Source organism: Triticum urartu, chromosome 4, assembly GCF_003073215.2.
Source record: "Triticum urartu cultivar G1812 chromosome 4, Tu2.1, whole genome shotgun sequence".
In the NCBI taxonomy this organism is placed as follows: domain Eukaryota; kingdom Viridiplantae; phylum Streptophyta; class Magnoliopsida; order Poales; family Poaceae; genus Triticum; species Triticum urartu.
In genome coordinates, this window is record NC_053025.1 from 67,918,870 (window position 1) to 67,937,304 (window position 18,435).

The 18,435-nt window shown below is 43.3% G+C and overlaps 1 protein-coding gene across 1 annotated transcript; it reads right to left on the minus strand.

The window, feature by feature from the left end:
* Positions 1 to 1,169: 1,169 nt before the first annotated feature.
* LOC125550715 (F-box/kelch-repeat protein At2g44130-like) lies at positions 1,170 to 2,732 on the minus strand. Its single transcript, XM_048713785.1, has one exon. It carries the CDS (start codon positions 2,677 to 2,679, stop codon positions 1,573 to 1,575), a length of 1,107 nt encoding a protein of 368 aa, XP_048569742.1. The 5' UTR covers positions 2,680 to 2,732; the 3' UTR covers positions 1,170 to 1,572.
* Positions 2,733 to 18,435: the final 15,703 nt, after the last annotated feature.

Genomic DNA, 18,435 nt, shown 5'->3' on the forward strand with positions numbered 1-18,435 from the left:
ACAAGGCCTAAGCGATGGACAATTGAAAAATAAATAAACCCAAATAAAATGCATAAACAGGTGATGATATACTTAGATGTGACATAGCTATGTCACATCTAGACAAGACCTAGACACACCCTAAACTGTATTCCTCTCTTTAATTCATGAATGAAAAATTATTTTACCTCCGTTTAAAAAAAGAAACATGTGTTGACGCGCAAGAGCGAACACATGGATGTTCTCTGGAGCTTTCACGAAAGGATCCAGGTCGCAGAGCAGCCACTAGCAGTGTTAGTTTCCCGGACGCCACAAAGCTTGTCTGCATCAAGAAGCAACAAAACACGGACGCCATCATGCCTGTCATCCTCCTTTGGCCTGCGTCCCGTTGTAAAGAAAGAAAAGAACCTCATTCATTGTCAACAAGGAGTGTAATGTTATACTAGCAGGGGTTACATACATCAAGCTACCAGGCGGCACTCGTGGTAAGCAGTCCAAACTTGATGAAGAAAACCAATCCAAACCTGAAGAAAACATACATGAAGCTGGCAGTTTCACTGGGAATGTGGTGATTGTCCTCCCAACAGCACAGAAGAGAAGAAGAACCGATCGTGCTCGCAATCGATTTCATTGGGATTGCGCAGCATGGCACGATATATCCGTGCGTCCCATGCAAATTTCACGTCGCCCATGCCAAGAAGATGGATGGATGGATGCAGCTAACAGCAAACTAGCGGCGTCTCCCGATAATAAAAGCCGCTACAGTGGAGGGCCGTCCGTGCGGTCCAAAACCGTGGGCCAAGCACGGACGCCATAATCGGTGGCGACCTCATCTCCACTCATTCCTATCCTTGGATGGCGACGTTGGGACGGATGGCCGGCCGGTTTGCTGTTGCGTGGAGTGAGAGGCCTCACCTAGCGATTATATTAATTATAGAAAGAATCGGCTGGCAAGGTCAGCTCCTCTTCGGGTTCAGCGGCCGGGGCGGCGGCGAGCACCAATTGAATAGGACGCGAGATAGTATGAAAACTGAAAATTGTGTGGAAAGAAACGTAAAGATGATTGCTCGACGGCGGCGAGCCACCGGCATCGACATCGAGGTGTGTTCTTCAGCCGCGAAACGGATGGACATTTGAGATGGCGTACCAGCCTCTGTGAGCTGCAGCAGAACTGGATCTAAGACAGAAGATGGAGAAGCCATATGACATGATCTTCCAACTCACAATAATATGTACAGCGACTCATTGCTAATATCATAGAACCAAAACACCACGCTGTCTCAACAACAGAAATGGCAGACTGTCTCAACAGCAAAAGAGGAGAGAGTTTACAACCATGGTGACTAGAGCACACAGATCTGACAACCTACAATCCTCTAGATATTTTTGTTGTTTTCTTCTTGGCGATGATGCCTCATGCTTTTTTTGTTCTTTTTTGTTGATTGCATCCGGGATGCGCAGATCTCAGGCGATGAGATCGCGGATCTCAGATACATCAATGGCAGAAGCACTGCAACTCAAGAACATGCATACATACTCGCTAGTAGTAGTAGTAGTCTTCTTGGTCGGGAGCGGCGCCGGGGAGGGTTCTCATCACACGCGGACGGAGGCCAGGGAGAAGACGAAGCCGGCGAACTGCGGCGGAGGGCGCACCACGGTCCAGTTCTTGGACTTGACGTCGAATACCCACAGCGCGTGCCCGCCGCCGCCTCCCTCGGACTCGATGGCGCCGGTGACCACCACGCGCTCGCCGCCGCCGACGGCGACCGCGCGCGCCGTGCCGGCCTTGAGACCAGGCGGGTAAGGGCCCACCTCGAGCCAGCCCCGGCGCTCCCCGCGCCACTCCATCACGGCCGTGCCCTCGATGCACCACACGCGGCCGCGCACCACCACGTGAGCCGCCGACGGCGGGGCGCGCACGCGCTCCAGGCGGCGCCACTCGCGGGTCGCCGGATCGAACCACTCGGCGTCCCGCTCGAACCCTCCCTGGCGCCCCGTGCGGTACCCGCTCACGGCGAGGAACCGGTCGCCGGCGACGGTGGCCATGCCGTCGCACTCGTCGCGCTCCTCCGACATGTCCGGCAGCGGGTCCCAGCCGTCGGCCTCAGCGTCGTACGCCTCCGCCGTCTTGAGCGCGTTCTTGAGCTTGTCGTGCCCGCCGGCGACATAGATCTTGCCGCCCGCCTCGGCGCAGGCGAAGAAGGAGCGCGCGGACCGCATCGGCGCGCCGCGGCGCCAGACGCCGGTGGCGGCGTCCAGCACGTTGACGTCCGCCACGGGCTCGAAGGTCTTGGGGTCCCAGCCGCCCATCACGGCGACGCGGGTGCCCACGGCCGCGCACTGGGCGAACATCGGCACCGGCGGGGCGGAGCTCTCGCGGTGCCACTCCCCGGTGGTGACGTTGTACACGGCCACGCCGTACGCCGGGGCGTTCTCGGGCGCCCCGTCGTCCCCGGCCACCGGGTTACCAAACTGCATGAGAAAGACCAGATCCTCGTTGGCTCCGGCCTCGGCGCGCGCCAGGGCGAACTCCGGGGCGGCGGCGGCGCTCCGCCAGCCGCGGCACACGCGGCGCATCGAGCGGTAGGACCCGTGCGGGACGCGCGCCAGGCAGTCGACGGCGACGTCGTCGGGCATCCCCGGGATGAGCTCGACGTGGTCGGCCTCCCACTCTTGGACACGGCTCTTTGGGTTCATCATTCTTGTGACTTTGTGTGAGCTTTGCTTCTGGTTCTGGATGCCTCTCTCCGTCCATGGGAGAGGGCATAAATAGAAGGCTGGCGGAGCTACGGGACACGCACATTGATTGGCCCCTATGTGACAGCTGGTAAGCAAATAAAAAAAAGGCGACAACTTGATGTTAAAGCAATTGCAAGCGGCTGTTTTTCTGCCGGATTTGTGTGCGGTTTCTTCTTCGTGGAGAAGCTTGATGCATGTGTTGTTTAAAGTGATACTCTAACTGATTGCCCTTTCAATAATTGGAGGATGTATCTGTGTCCTGGGGGTGACTTTTTGATTGATTGTCTTTTTTTTTCTTTTTTGAGTTGATGATTTATTGTATTGATCACAACGAAACCGAGATGAGATCTGTAAAATTTGATCCTTTATATTGAGAATGAGTTAATACCAAAGTTGATGTCGACCGCTAAGTGCAAACCATTGGTGTGTAGTTTTATAATGGATAAGTAGAAGACTCGATGCGAAACATGCCGAAGTCTTCTTTGTTTATAGCCTTCTGATTTTAGAGTGAGAAAACCTATTGATTGTGCCCATAATTTATCTTCAAGGGATAATATGCAAACTGAGGGCGGCATGTAAATCGGATGGGGGGTGATGCAAACTTTTATTGCACACTATATGTACTAGGCACACAAGTTTTACACGAAATCATCACATCATGCGACAATCACTGGCGGAGGCCTTCGGTGGGCAGGGTATGGCAGCCGCCATACCTTAATTCTGAGCAAAACAAAATCGTATTAGTTTTCAATAGGTATGTTTTATACCTTAAAACATACCTATAAACAACTTAAAATGTAGCCATTGAAAGCTTGATTATAGGTATGTTTTAAGTTGTTTTTCTATTGAAACATGGCTACATTTTCATTGTATTTAGTTTTCCGTTTGTATTGTGTATTGACTCTTTCAATTTGCATCAAAAAAGTTCTTTCCTTAAGACTTCGCCATACCTTAATTTTTTTCCGTCCTCCACCTCTGGCGACAATGAATGTTAGTAACGGAAGAGAGGTTTTGTGCACAATTGTATAATGATAATCTGACATCCTATGTCCAATAGTTGGGGTAGATTTTACGTTAAACCACTGCATCAACCATACCAAGATAAGGCATCTTCATCGCCGACCCTCAAACCTCCCATAATCATCTGGACAACTTGATGTTAAAGCAATTGCAAGCGTTTGTTTTTCTGCCGGATTTGTGTGATGTTTTTTCTTCGCGGTGAAGCTTGATCCATGTGTTGTTTATAGTGAGACTCTAACTGAATGCCCTTCCAATAATTGGACGATGTATTTGTGTCTTGGGGAGGGACTTTTTGATTGATTGCCATTTTCTTTTCTTTTTTAGTTGATTGAATGATTCTCTTCATCACAGCAAAACGCCATGAGGTTTTTAATTTTTGATCCTTTGTTTTGAGAATGAATTAATACCAAAGTAGATGTCGACCGGTAAGTGCAAACCATTGGAGAAAATAGTAGAAGACTCAACGTAGCCACAACACATCAAAATCTTCCTTGTTTATGGCCTTTTGATTTTAGAATGGAAGGGTCCAATAATATCCTAAACCTATTAGTTGTGCAAATATTTGACTTCAATAAATAATCTATAAACTAGGGACTGCATGTAAGTAAATTGGATGTGGGGGTTGGGAGACGGGAGAGGGGGGGAGGTTGATGCGAACTTTTTATGCAATGAGAACTAGGCATCCTGTGTGCAATAGCCGACACGGGTTTTATGGAAACCCATCGCATCATGTGTATGTAGACAAAAGCAACAATGAATGTTAGTAACTGATGTGAGGGTTTATCCACAATTGTATGATGATAACCTAACGCCCTATGCGCAATAGGCGACATGGATTTTACACGAAACCACCGCATCATGCATACCCTGATAAGGCCGCAACAAATGTTAACAACACATGTTAAGTTTTTTGCACAATTGTCTATATACATATAGGTGGCGTTTGGTTCTGAGGCTATCCCTCAGTGGGATAAGGATAGCCAGATTTTTAGGGGATGCCATATGTTTGGAAGGAAGGATGCGATGGCTGGGGATAACCCGACATAGCGAATATTCCACCGAAAACTTGGCTACCGATAGCCGCGAGAAACTGACGGACGAGGGTAGCCACCCACCGCGCCGAAGCATTTTCCTCCCTTTTTTCTACTTCGACGACAGTGGCAGCGATTCCACATCAAAGCGGCGGCGGACGAGAAGCATCCCATCCTCCTTCTCCTCCTCCTCCTCCTCCTCGTTCTCTATCTCTCGCCATTTCTGTCTAGCCCTTTCTCAGAGACTCTGACTTCCCCTATGCTCTTCCACCAATCTTGGAGCCCACCCGACGCTATGGAAGTGAGCGCTGGCGGTGGGGAACGGGGGCATCAGGGAGCCGGAGAACGGACGTGCCAGCGGCGGGTTACGTCGGTGCCGGCAGCTCTCTATATCATACCCATACGGACAGTGTAGCTCGATCCCTCTTTGTACCAGATATCTGATGCATCTTTCCCTTTCTCTGCAGCTAGAACGGAGGAGCACCGAGCTGACGAATAGATCAGCAAGGCAGTCCCGATTTGACGCATATGTTTGATTTCGACAGTGAACAACATTATTTCAGGAATATAGACTACTGATGTGTGTTCATCCATGCCATACACTACTGGTGTGTGTTCATCCAGGGGTGCGTGTGTTTGATGCTGGCGTTCCCCTTTGATGTATGTTTGATAGATGGTGTAAAAACCAACACTACTATAGCCCCTACAATATTAACATTGGATTCTAGATCCACCGAGAATTTCGGCATAGCGTTCAGTTGGGTTCCAGCGTCATTAAGGTGAAAGATTTTTTTCTAACTTAAGGAACAAAGTTTGCTGTAATGGAATGGGCAGAACGATTGTATAATGAGCTGATTTGAAAAAAATGCATAATTTTTTTCACAATTCCATAAAAAAGTGTGTCATTATAAGAATATATCCACTTCTATCCTTCCGTCCAAACAACAAAATTTGGCTATCCAACACAACCAATCCCATTCAACCAAACAAGCAAATGTGGTTATCCCTAACCAGGTGGCAGGGGATATTACTAGCCAATCCAACTTCGCCCTCGAACCAAACACCCCCATAATGGTAACAAGGCATCATATGCAACAACTATTGCAAACTTTACGTGAAATCGCCGCAACCTAATTCAGATATAAGCAAACAGTCAATGTTAGTAACTGATACGAGGTTGCACACGCTACTATAACACCACTAGATAAGCATCCATAAAGGCATCTAAAGTGTAATTGATGTCAAAATTGACACGCTATCGCATAATCTCTATGTTTTGTCATGCATGGTGTATCCAAAGTGCGCTCAATACCAAATTGGACATGTTACTAGATTGTGGTCGTAAGAGGCATCCAAAGTGCAAACAGTGTTAGGTTTTACAATAGATCATCAAAGGTACAATGTTCAGCCTTTGATAGGCTTTGCATATAACCTTTGTTGTTTTGCTAGATGCTTGACCTATCATCAAGTAAAAGGGCCATCTTTGAGTCATATTGAGTAAACCAGACATTTCATATTGAGGACTCTTATGAAGGACGCATGTTGATGCTTGCCTCGCGAGGGCCTTGCCTGCGGAGTCTTGACGTCGTGTCGCGGCGGGCCCTTTGATGATGCCATGCGATGGGCCGCAGGCGGTCGGACCTGGGTACACCCGGTCCCAGAGCACCGACAGATGCTAACGGCCGAGTTATCTCTAGAGCTCTGAAAGCCAGATGTTGGTGGGCCAGAAGGAGACCCGGCCTAGGAGGATGTGAGCCGGTTCATAAGAGTTCGTGCTCAATATGGAGTCAACTAAAGCTGGGAAGACCTGGATGGTTTAGTCTAGGATTCCTAAATCGGGTAGAATCCGAAAACTATTGTAGACCAGGGACCCGACCTATTATATAAAGGGGGTTCCTGGGTTGTCGAGGGGGACAGGTTAGAATCTCTCGAGTCATTGGTAGCAAAACATCACTCTGTAATCGAGATCATCATCATCAATTGCAATCAAAATAGGAGTAGGGTATTATCTCGGTTGTGAGGGGGGCAAACCTGGGTAAACTCGCGTCTCTCGTTTCCTATTAACCCCATCCAAGCTTTCACTTAGCAGCAATGGCCTAACAAAATAGTTCTTCTATGAGGACATCTGTCGTGACAAAACCACGATAACCAGGCTACTTCAAATCCCTTATGCGGTGCCAAGAGGAAAAAGCTAAAACTTCCCTCCCGTGTTGGCGGTTGGGTATGGAGCGAACTCCATAAGGCGCCTCTCAACCTCAAAATATGATGCCTACGAGCTCGTTTGTGAAGCTAACTAAATAAATTATGGCAATCGCAAAGAGAGCCTTGGCTCGGTGGTTGGGCATGCGGTTGTGCAGCCTAACGACCCGAGTTCAATTCCTAGAATTGACACGTGATGCACAGGGGTTTTTCCCCATTTATTGAGGATCAAGTTTGGTGTGGTGAAACCACTCATCAAAAAATATCTTGATACTCATTTAAAAATTATGAGGACCATGTTTATCTTGATACTCATACTAAAATGGCCCTATGCATCCCTAGTTGGTGCAGAGGCCAGGGAAGTGAAATTCCCCCCCCCCATTTTTATGACATCCTCCTCCTCCTCCCTAGCCGCCACTCCTCCTCTTCCCCTCCTCGCCGCCACCTGAGGCAGCCGTCGTGCAAGCCCGGGGCGCCAAGGATGGTGGCGGCGGGGTCTCGGTTGTCCTGCCTCCGCGTGGGGAACTCCGGATCTAGAGCGGCGGCTCCATTGGCAAGGCACGGCCGGCTAGCAGCCGTGCGGGCAGTGGATTGATACGTCCATTTTGCATCATGCTTTTATGTCGATATTTATCGCATTATGGACTGTTATTTCACTTTATGTCACAATACTTATGGCTACTCTCTCTTATTTTACAAGGTTTACATAAGGAGGGAGAATGCCGGCAATTGGAATTCTGGGCTGGAAAAGGAGCAAATATTAGAGACATATTCTGCGCAACTCCAAAAGTCCTGAAACTCCATGGAACCTCTTAAAATAAATAAAGAAAAATCCTCGCCAAAGATGAAGGCCAGGGGGCCCACACCCTGCTCACGAGGGTGGGGGCGCCCCCCCTAGGGCGTGCCCCCCTACCTCGTGGGCCCCCTGGTGGCTCTCCGACGTCCATCTTCTCCTATATGAGGTCTTTCGATGAGAAAAAAATAGAAAGGAACTTTTCGGGACGAGACTCCGCCGCCACGAGGCAGAACCCTGGCGAATCCAATCTAGAGCTTCGGCAGAGCTGTTCTGCCGGGGATACTTCCCTCCGGGAGGGGGAAATCATCATCATCGTCATCACCAACGCTCCTCTCATCGGGAGAGGGCAATCTCCATCAACATCTTCACCAGCACCATCTCATCTCCAAACCCTAGTTCATCTCTTGTATCCAATTCTAGTCTCAAAGTCCGGGATTGGTGCTAGTAGGTTGCTAGTAGTGTTGATTACTCCTTGTAGTTGATGCTAGTTGGTTTATTTGGTGGAAGATCATATGTTCAGATCCTATATGCATATTATTACCCCTCTGATTATGAACATGAATATGCTTTGTGACTAATTACGTTCGTTCCTGAGGACAAGGGAGAAGTTTTGCTATGAGTAGTCATGTGAATTTGGTATTCGTTTGATATTTTGATAAGATGTGTGTTGTCTAGCCTCTAGTGGTGTTATGTGAACGTCGACTACATAACACTTCACCATTATTTGGGCCTAGAGGAAGGCATTGGGAAGTAATAAGTAGATGATGGGTTGCCAGAGTGAAAGAAGTTTAAACCCTAGTTTATGCGTTGCTTCGTAAGGGGCTGATTTGGATCCATATGTTTCATGCTATGGTTAGGTTTACCTTAATACTTTTGTTGTAGTTGCGGATGCTTGCAATAGAGGTTAATCATAAGTGGGATGCTTGTTCAAGTAAGAACAGCACCCAAGCACCGGTCCACCCACATATCAAATTATCAAAGTATCGAACATGAATCATATGAACGTGATGAAAACTAGCTTGACGATATTCCCATGTGTCCTCGGGAGCGCTTTTCCTATTATAAGAGTTTGTTCCGGCTTGTCCTTTGCTACAAAAGGATTGGGACACCTTGCTGCACTTTATTTACTTTTGTTACTTGTTGCTCGTTACAATCTATCTTATCACAAAACTATCTGTTACCACTTATTTCAATACTTGCAGAGAATACCTTGCTGAAAACCGCTTATCATTTCCTTCTGCTCCTCATTGGGTTCGACACTCTTACTTATCAAAAGGACTACGATAGATCCCCTATACTTGTGGGTCATCAAGACTCTTTTCTGGCGCCGTTGCCGGGGAGTGTAGCGCCTTTGGTAGGTGGAATTTGGTAAGGAAAAATTTATATAGTGTGCTGAAATTTACTGTCACTTGTTACTATGGAAAGTAATTCTCTGAGGGGCTTGTTCGGGGTATCTTCACCCCGTCCAGTAGAGAAAAGAGTTGCTCCTCAACCTACTGAACCTATTGAAAATGAAACTCCTTTTGAATTTCCTTCGGGTATGATGGAAAACTGCTAGATAACCCTTTTACAGGAGATGGAACAAAGCATCCTGATGAGCACTTAATATATATGGATGAAGTTTGTGGATTATTTAAGCTTGCAGGTATACCCGATGATGTTGCTAAGAAGAAGGTCTTCCCTTTATCTTTGAAGGGAGACGCATTGATATGGTATAGGCTATGTGATGATATGAGACTCTGGGACTTTAAAAGATTGAAGTTGGAATTTCATCAAAAGTATTACCCTATGCATCTTGTTCGTCGTGATCGCAATTATATATATAATTTCTGGCCTCACGAAGGAGAAAGCATCGCTCAAACTTGGGGGAGGCTTAAATCAATGTTATATTCATGCCCCAATCATGAGCTCTCAAGAGAAATGATTATTCAAAATTTATATGCTCGGCTTTCTGATAACAATCGCACCATGCTCGATACTTCTTGTGCTGGCTCTTTTATGATGAAGACTACTGAATTCAGATGGAATTTATTGGATAGAATTAAACGCAACTCTGAAGATTGGGACCTCGACGAAGGTAAGGAGTCAGGTATGACACCTAAGTTTGATTGTGTTAAATCTTTTATGGACACCAATATTTTCCGTAAGTTTAGCACTAAATATGGACTTGACTCTGAGATAGTAGCTTCTTTTTGTGAATCTTTTGCTACTTATGTTGATCTCCCTAAGGAGAAGTGGTTTAAATATCATCCTCCCATAGAAGTAAAAGTAGATGCACCTATTAAAGTTGAAGAAAAGACTATCACTTATAATGATCCTATTGTTCCTAATTCTTATATTGAGAAACCACCTTTCCCTGTTAGAATAAAGGATCATGCTAAAGCTTCAACTGTTGTTCGTAAAAGCAATATTAGAACTTATACACCTCCTGAGCAAGTTAAAGTAGAACCTAATATTGCTATTGTTAAAGATCTCTTGTCTGATAATATTGATGGGCATGTTATTCAGTTCGAAGGTGAAACTGCTAGAATTGCTAAACCTTGTGATAAAGATAAACATAGACCTGTGGTAGGCGTGCGTGTTATTTTTGTTAAAATAGGAGATCATTGTTATCATGGCTTATGTGATATGGGTGCTAGTGCTAGTGTAATACCTATTGACTTATATGAAGAAATTAAGAATGAAATTGCACCTATTGAGTTAGAAGATATTGATGTTACTATTAAACTTGCTAATAGAGATACTATTTCTCCAATGGGAATTGTTAGAGATGTTGAAGTCATGTGTGGGAAAACTAAATATCCTGCTGATTTTCTTGTTCTTGGTTCCCCACAAGATAGCTTTTGTCCCATTATATTTGGTAGACCCTTCTTAAATACTGTCAATGCTACCATAGATTGCAAAAAGAATGTTGTTACTGTTGGCTTGGATGATATGGTCCACGAGTTTAATTTCTCTAAATTTAGTAAACTACATCGTGAGGAAGAATTACCTAGTAAGGATGAAATTATTGGTCTTGATTCTATTGCCGTACCTCCTAGTGATCCTTTAGAACACTATTTGCTAGACCATGAAAATGATATGTTCATGAATGAAAGAAGGGAAATAGATGAAATATTCTTTAAACAAGAACCTATTCTGCATCACAACTTGCCTGTTGAAATCTTAGGGGATCCACCTCCACCCAAGGGTGATTTCGTGTTTGAACTTAAACCTTTGCCTGATAATCTTAAATATGCTTATCTTGATGAAAAGAAGATATATCCTGTTATTATTAGTGCTAACCTTTCAGAGCATGAAGAAGAAAGATTATTGAAAATTCTAAAGAAGCACCATGCTGCTATTGGATATACTCTTGATGATCTTAAGGGCATTAGTCCCACTCTATGTCAACATAAAATAAATTTGGAGGCAGATGCCAAACCAGTTCGTGATCCTCAACGACGTCTGAATCCTAAGATGAAAGAAGTGGTAAGAAAAGAAATACTAAAGCTTCTAGAGGCACGTATAATCTATCTCATTGCTGATAGTGAGTGGGTAAGTTATGTCCATTATGTCCCTAAGAAGGGAGGTATTACTGTTGTTCCGAATGATAAAGATGAATTGATTCCACAAAGAATTATCACAGGTTATAGGATGGTAATTGATTTCTGCAAATTAAATAAAGCTACTAAGAAAGATCATTACCCCTTACCTTTTATTGATCAAATGCTAGAAAGATTATGCAAACATACACACTATTGCTTTCTAGATGGTTATTCTGGTTTCTCTCAAATATCTGTGTCGGCTAGAGATCAATCAAAGACTACTTTTACATGCCCTTTTGGTACTTTTGCTTATAGACGTATGCCTTTTAGTTTATGTAATGCACCTGCTACCTTTCAAAGATGCATGATGGCTATATTCTCTGACTTTTGTGAAAAGATTTGTGAGGTTTTCATGGACGACTTTTCCGTCTATGGTTCCTCTTTTGATGATTGCTTGAGCAATCTTGATCGAGTTTTGCAGAGATGTGAAGAAACTAATCTTGTCTTGAATTGGGAAAAGTGCCACTTTATGGTTAATGAAGGTATTGTCTTGGGGCACAAAGTTTCTGAAAGAGGTATTGAAGTTGATAAAGCCAAGGTTGATGCTATTGAAAAGATGCCATGTCCCAAGGACATCAAAGGTATAAGAAGTTTCCTTGGTGACGCCGGATTTTACAGGAGGTTCATTAAGGACTTCTCAAAAATTTCTCGGCCTCTGACTAATTTATTGCAAAAAGATATACCATTTGTCTTTGATGATGATTGTGTAGAAGCATTTGAAATACTTAAGAAAGCATTAGTCTCTGCACCTGTTGTTCAGCCACCTGATTGGAATTTACCCTTTGAAATTATGTGTGATGCTAGTGATTATGCTGTAGGTGCTGTTCTAGGGCAAAGAGTTGATAAGAAATTAAATGTTATTCATTATGCTAGTAAGACTCTAGACAATGCTCAAACAAATTATGCTACTACTGAAAAAGAGCTTTTAGCAGTTGTATTTGCTTGTGATAAGTTCAGATCTTATATTGTTGATTCTAAAGTAACTATTCAAACTGATCATGCTGCTATTAAATATCTTATGGAAAAGAAAGATGCTAAACCTAGACTTATTAGACGGGTTCTCTTGCTACAAGAATTTGATTTGCATATTGTTGATAGAAAGGGAGCTGAGAACCCCGTTGCAGACAGCTTGTCTAGGTTAGAAAATATTCTTGATGACCCACTACCTATTAATGATAGCTTTCTTGACGAACAATTAAATGTTATAAGTACTTCTCGTAATACCCCATGGTATGCTGATTATGCTAATTATATTGTTGCTAAGTTTATACCACCTCCTTCACATACCAACAAAAGAAAAAGTTCTTCTATGATTTGAAACATTACTTTTGTGATGGCCCACATCTTTATAAAGAAGGAGTAGATGGTGTTATTAGATGTTGTGTACCTGAGCATGAACAAGAACAGATCCTACGCAAGTGTCATTCCGAGTCTTATGGAGGACACCACGCTGGAGATAGAACTGCACATAAGGTATTGCAATCTGGTTTTTATTGGCCTACTCTCTTCAAGGATGCCCGTAAGTTTGTCTTATCTTGTGATGAATGTCAAAGAATTGGTAATATTAGTAGACGTCAAGAAATTCCTATGAATTATTCACTTGTTATTGAACCATTTGATGTTTGGGGCTTTGATTATATGGGACCTTTTCCTGCCTCTAATGGATACACACATATTCTAGTTGTTGTTGATTACGTTACTAAGTGGGTAGAAGCTATTCCAACTAGTAGTGCTGATCATAACACTTCTATTAAAATGCTTAAGGAAGTTATTTTCCCGAGGTTTGGAGTCCCTAGATATTTAATGACTAATGGTGGTTCACACTTTATTCATGGTGCTTTCCGTAAAATGCTTGCTAAATATGATTTTAATCATAGAATTGCATCTCCTTATCACCCACGGTCTAGTGGTCAAGTAGAGTTGAGCAATAAAGATCTCAAATTAATTTTGCAAAAGACCATTAATAGGTCTAGAAAGAATTGGTCCAAGAAACTTGATGATGCATTATGGGCTTATAGAACTGCATACAAAAATCCTATGGGTATGTCTCCGTATAGAATGGTCTATGGAAAATCATGTCACTTACCTCTCGAACTAGAACATAAGGCATATTGGGCTATCAAAGAGCTTAACTATGATTTTAAACTTGCCGGTGAGAAGAGGTTATTTGATATTAGCTCACTTGATGAATGGAGAACCCAAGCTTATGAAAATGCCAAGTTGTTTATAGAAAAAGTTAAAAGATGGCATGACAAAAGGATACAAAAGCGTGAGTTTAATGTAGGTGATTATGTATTGCTATACAACTCTCGTTTAAGATTTTTTGCAGGAAAACTTCTCTCTAAATGGGAAGGCCCCTATGTTATCGAAGAGGTCTATCGTTCCGGTGCCATAAAGATCAACAACTTTGAGGGCACAAATCCGAAGGTGGTAAACGGTCAAAAAATCAAACATTATATCCCAGGTAATCCCATAAATGTTGAAACCAATATTATTGAAACCGTAACCCCGGAGGAATACATAAGGGACACTTTCCGGAACGTTTCAGACTCCGAAAAGGAATAGGTATGTGGTACGGTAAGTAAACCGACTCCAAAACAATTTTTAAGGCAATATTTCTCTGTTTTGGAATATTTAGAAAAATAGAAAAATAAGTAGCAGTCCGGGAAGGACACGAGGGCCCCACGAGGGTGGTGGGCGCCCCCCCCTACCTCGTGAGCACCTCGTGTGCCTTCCGGGCTCCGTTTTCTTCCACGTTGCATATTTTGGTCGGTAAAAATTCATTATATAACCTCCCGAAGGTTTTGACTCCCGTATCACGCAAACCTCCTCTGTTCTTGTTTCGAGCTGTTTTTCTGACAGATCTAGATTATCATGACGTCCCCAAGTGCTTCCAAGGACAAGTTCTTCGAGAAGGTCATCAACCCTTACCTCGCGGAGGTGCTGCAACACCCTCAAACCATTGAGATGCGTGATGGGTTGTTGCACATCCGCGATGTTGAGGGACCAAAGGGAACCGGAAAGCGTGGAGACGAGGCTCGAAGCAATGGAGCAACAAATTTTCAAGTGCCAGGGGATGGTGGAGCGTGGAATCAACACTAGCCACACGATGCTCGCGGAGTTCACTAACAACTACAAGCCGGATGCCAAGAACACCGAGGAGGCCATCTTCAAGCTATATGAGAAGATCGAGCACCTCCAAGCCCAAATCTATGACCTACAAAACCAAAACTGTGAGTATGAATATAGATTCAAAAGAATGAGTTTGGCTGCAGATTCGAGGATTCCGGAGACTCGATCATCCTTCTATGATGGTGAACCTATGCCTTGGAAGATGGATGACAAGCCCGCATCATCAACAACACCTCCACCTTCTTCACCAACCAAGGAGATATAATCACATGGGTATGGGCACTCCCCTTGGCAACTGCCAAGCTTGGGGGAGGTGCCCCGGTATCGTATCACAATCACAACTCCTATCTTTACCATTTTTCTTAGTTCGATCCTATTAGTAGTATCTTGATCTAGTAGAATAAAGTTTATGGCATGATCTAGTTTTGAGTTTTGCTTTATGATCTCTCTATGTAATCGAGTCCGTGAGCTATATATAATAAAGATTAGTGTTGAGTCAAGGGCTTTACTATTTTTCCATGATCTTGGGTGAATAAAAGAAAAGAGAAAAAGAATAAAAAGAAACAAAAAGTTCATATTGATCTTATTGAGAGTAATGACTTCACATAGAAAGAGTATGATGATTAAAAGTTGTTGGGAGTTGGCAGACATAGCTTTGGTCATTGTTGCAATTAATAGGAAGTAATAAGGAAAGAGAGGTTTCACATATAGATACATTATCATTGACATCTTTTATGATTGGGAGCACTCATTAAAATATGACATGCTAAAGAGTTGATGTTGGACAAGGAAGACAGCGTAATGAGTTATGTCTTTCTTATATCTGAGATAAAGTATGTTGCCATGGATCCTCTAACTTGTTGAGCTTGCCTTTCCCCCTCATGCTAGCCAAATTCTCAGCACCAAGTAGAAATACTACTTGTGCTTCCAAATACCCTTAAACCAGTTTTGCCATGAGAGTCCACCATATCTACCTATGGATTGAGTAAGATCCTTCAAGTAAGTTGTCATTAGTGCAAAGCAATAAAAATTGCTCTAAATATGTATGATTGATTGGTGTGGGAGAAATAAGCTTTATACGATCTTGTGATGTGGAAGTAATAAAAGCGATGGACTGCATAATAAAGGTTCATATCACAAGGGGCAATATAAAGTGACGTTCTTTCGCATTGAGATTTTATGCATCCAACCATAAAAGTGCATGGCAACCTCTGCTTCCCTCTGCGAAGGGCCTATCCTTTATTATTATCTTCTACCTTATGCAAGAGTCATGGTGATCTTCACCTTTTCTTTTTCATTTTATCTTTTGGCAAGCTCAGCATGTTGGAAAGAACATGATATATATATATCTAATTGGATGTAGGGGAGCATGAACCATTATTGTTGACATTACCCTTGAGGTAAAAGGTTGTGGGGCAAAACTATAAGCCCCTATCTTTCTCTGTGTCCGATTAAAACTCTGTAACCACAAGTATCGCGTGAGTGTTAGCAATTATGGAGGACTAAATGATAGTTGAGTATGTGGACTTGCTTTTATTAGCTCTGACATAGACTCTTTCCGATGTTATGATAAATTGCAATTGCTTCAATGACTGAGATTATAGTTTGTCGGACCCAATAAGGTTTATGATTTATACTTTTGCATTGTGAATAGATCATCACTTGAACATAAGTAATCATATGACAAAATCTATATATGTTGCTATTATGAGAATAATCATGATGCCTTCATGTCCGTATTTTATTTTTATCGACGCCTCTACCTCTAAACATGAGGACATATTTATTGTTATCGGCTTTTCGCTTGAGGACAAGCGAGGTCTAGCTTGGGGGAGTTGATACGTCCATTTTGCATCATGCTTTTATATCAATATTTATCGCATTTTGGACTGTTATTTCACTTTATGTCACAATACTTATGGCTATTCTATCTTATTTTACAAGGTTTACATAAGGAGGGAGAATGCCGGCAGCTGGAATTCTGGGCTGGAAAAGGAGCAAATATTAGTGACCTATTATGTGAACGTCGACTACATAACACTTCACCATTATTTGGGCCTAGAGGAAGACATTGGGAAGTAATAAGTAGATTATGGGTTGCTAGAGTGACAGAAGCTTAAACCCTAGTTTATGCGTTGCTTCGTAAGGGGCTGATTTGGATCCATATGTTTCATGCTATGGTTAGGTTTACGGTTTACCTTAATACTTTTGTTGTAGTTGCGGATGCTTGCAATAGAGGTTAATCATAAGTGGGATGCTTGTTCAAGTAAGAACAGCACCCAAGCACCGGTCCACCCACATATCAAATTATCAAAGTATCGAACGTGAATCATATGAACGTGATGAAAACTAGCTTGACGGTATTCCCATGTGTCCTCGGGAGCGCTTTTCCTCTTATAAGAGTTTGTTCCGGCTTGTCCTTTGCTACAAAAGGATTGGGCCACCTTGCTACACTTTATTTACTTTTGTTACTTGTTGCTCGTTACAATCTATCTTATCACAAAACTATCTGTTACCACTTATTTCAGTACTTGCAGAGAATACCTTGCTGAAAACCGTTTATCATTTCCTTCTGCTCCTCGTTGGGTTCGACACTCTTACTTATCGAAAGTACTACGATAGATCCCCTATACTTGTGGGTCATCATGGATCTGGCGTCCCGGCCGCCAGGCGGCGGGATCCGGTGGTTGTTGACTGCCGGCGGCGGTTTCTGCGGTGGCCGGTGCGCGCGATCTGGTGCCTCCCCTCCTCCCCTGTTCGGCGTGCGGGCCATCCTGTAACATCCCAAATTTTCAATTTGGAATGTTATACATTAGATCATCTATGCATATCATATTTTAATTTTGCATTTTGGTTGATCCTAGAAATTCTACGCAACTCAAGGACCCACAGAGAGAGTTGGGGATTTCGTTATTTTCATATTTGAGTTTTCTCAAATTTTGAGGACAGGATCATTTGATTTTGTTATTTTATCGTCAATTATTTCTATTACAAAAATATGAGAGAGGGAATAAAATGACTTTCCCAAAATAAAGAAATATTGAGGATTTAATAATAAAATCAAATAAGATTTTATTTCGGAGTTTTTCGTTATTTTATATGAATTTAGGAAAAATGTGCATTTTTTAAAATTGCATTTAGGCCCCAAATAAATGTTCACCTTGTGCGGCTTGATTTTAGAAGCCTGGGAAAATTTATTTCGGGACTTTTGGAGTCCGTTTAGTATTTCTTTTTATTTTTCTTCCGCGCGTAATTATTTATAAAATAAAATTAAAAAAACGAACCAACCTAACAGGCCATGTCCGACCCGGACTCCGGCCCGACTAGGCTATATAAGCCGGGGGAGGAGGCCCAGCCAAACCCTAAGCCGCCCCAGCCCCCAGCGCTGCCGCCGCCTCCCAACACCGCCGCCGCCGGACGCCGCCACCTCGCCGCCGCATGCCGCCCGAGGTTCGCCGCGCCTTGAAATCCGCACCGGTTTATTTATTTATTTATTCGAAAAACCGTCCGGTTTTTCCGTCGGTTTTTCCATCGGTTTTTTTAGTTTCGGTTTTTTTAAATAGATTGGTTTTTCGATTTATTTAAATAGCGAGCGTTTGTTCGTTCGTTCGTCTAATGAACGTTTGTCATTTTTCTTTTTCTCGGATTTAATCCGCGATTTTTCTGATCGCGATTCTTGATCCGATTTTCTTTTTAGTATAACTTTTCGCTCGTTTATCGGAATCAGGCGATTCAAGCGCCTGGAGTTTCGTCTCGAAACCCTCTATCCATTTAACCAACTTAAACAAGTTTTTGCTACTGTAAAATTTGCCTTAGATCCAGATTAGTAGAACGAAGTTGTTTTATTTCGCCGTTTGACTTTCGTTGCTTCGTTCGATTTGATTCTTTTTGCAAACCGGAGTTTTTAAGTTGAACCTTCTGGTTAGATCTCTTATTTGACTTTTACCTGTGC

Coding starts and splice junctions, on each gene's coding strand:
- LOC125550715 (XM_048713785.1), bottom strand. CDS start 2,679: ATGATGAACCCAAAGAGCCGTGTCCAAGAGTGGGAGGCCGACCACGTC.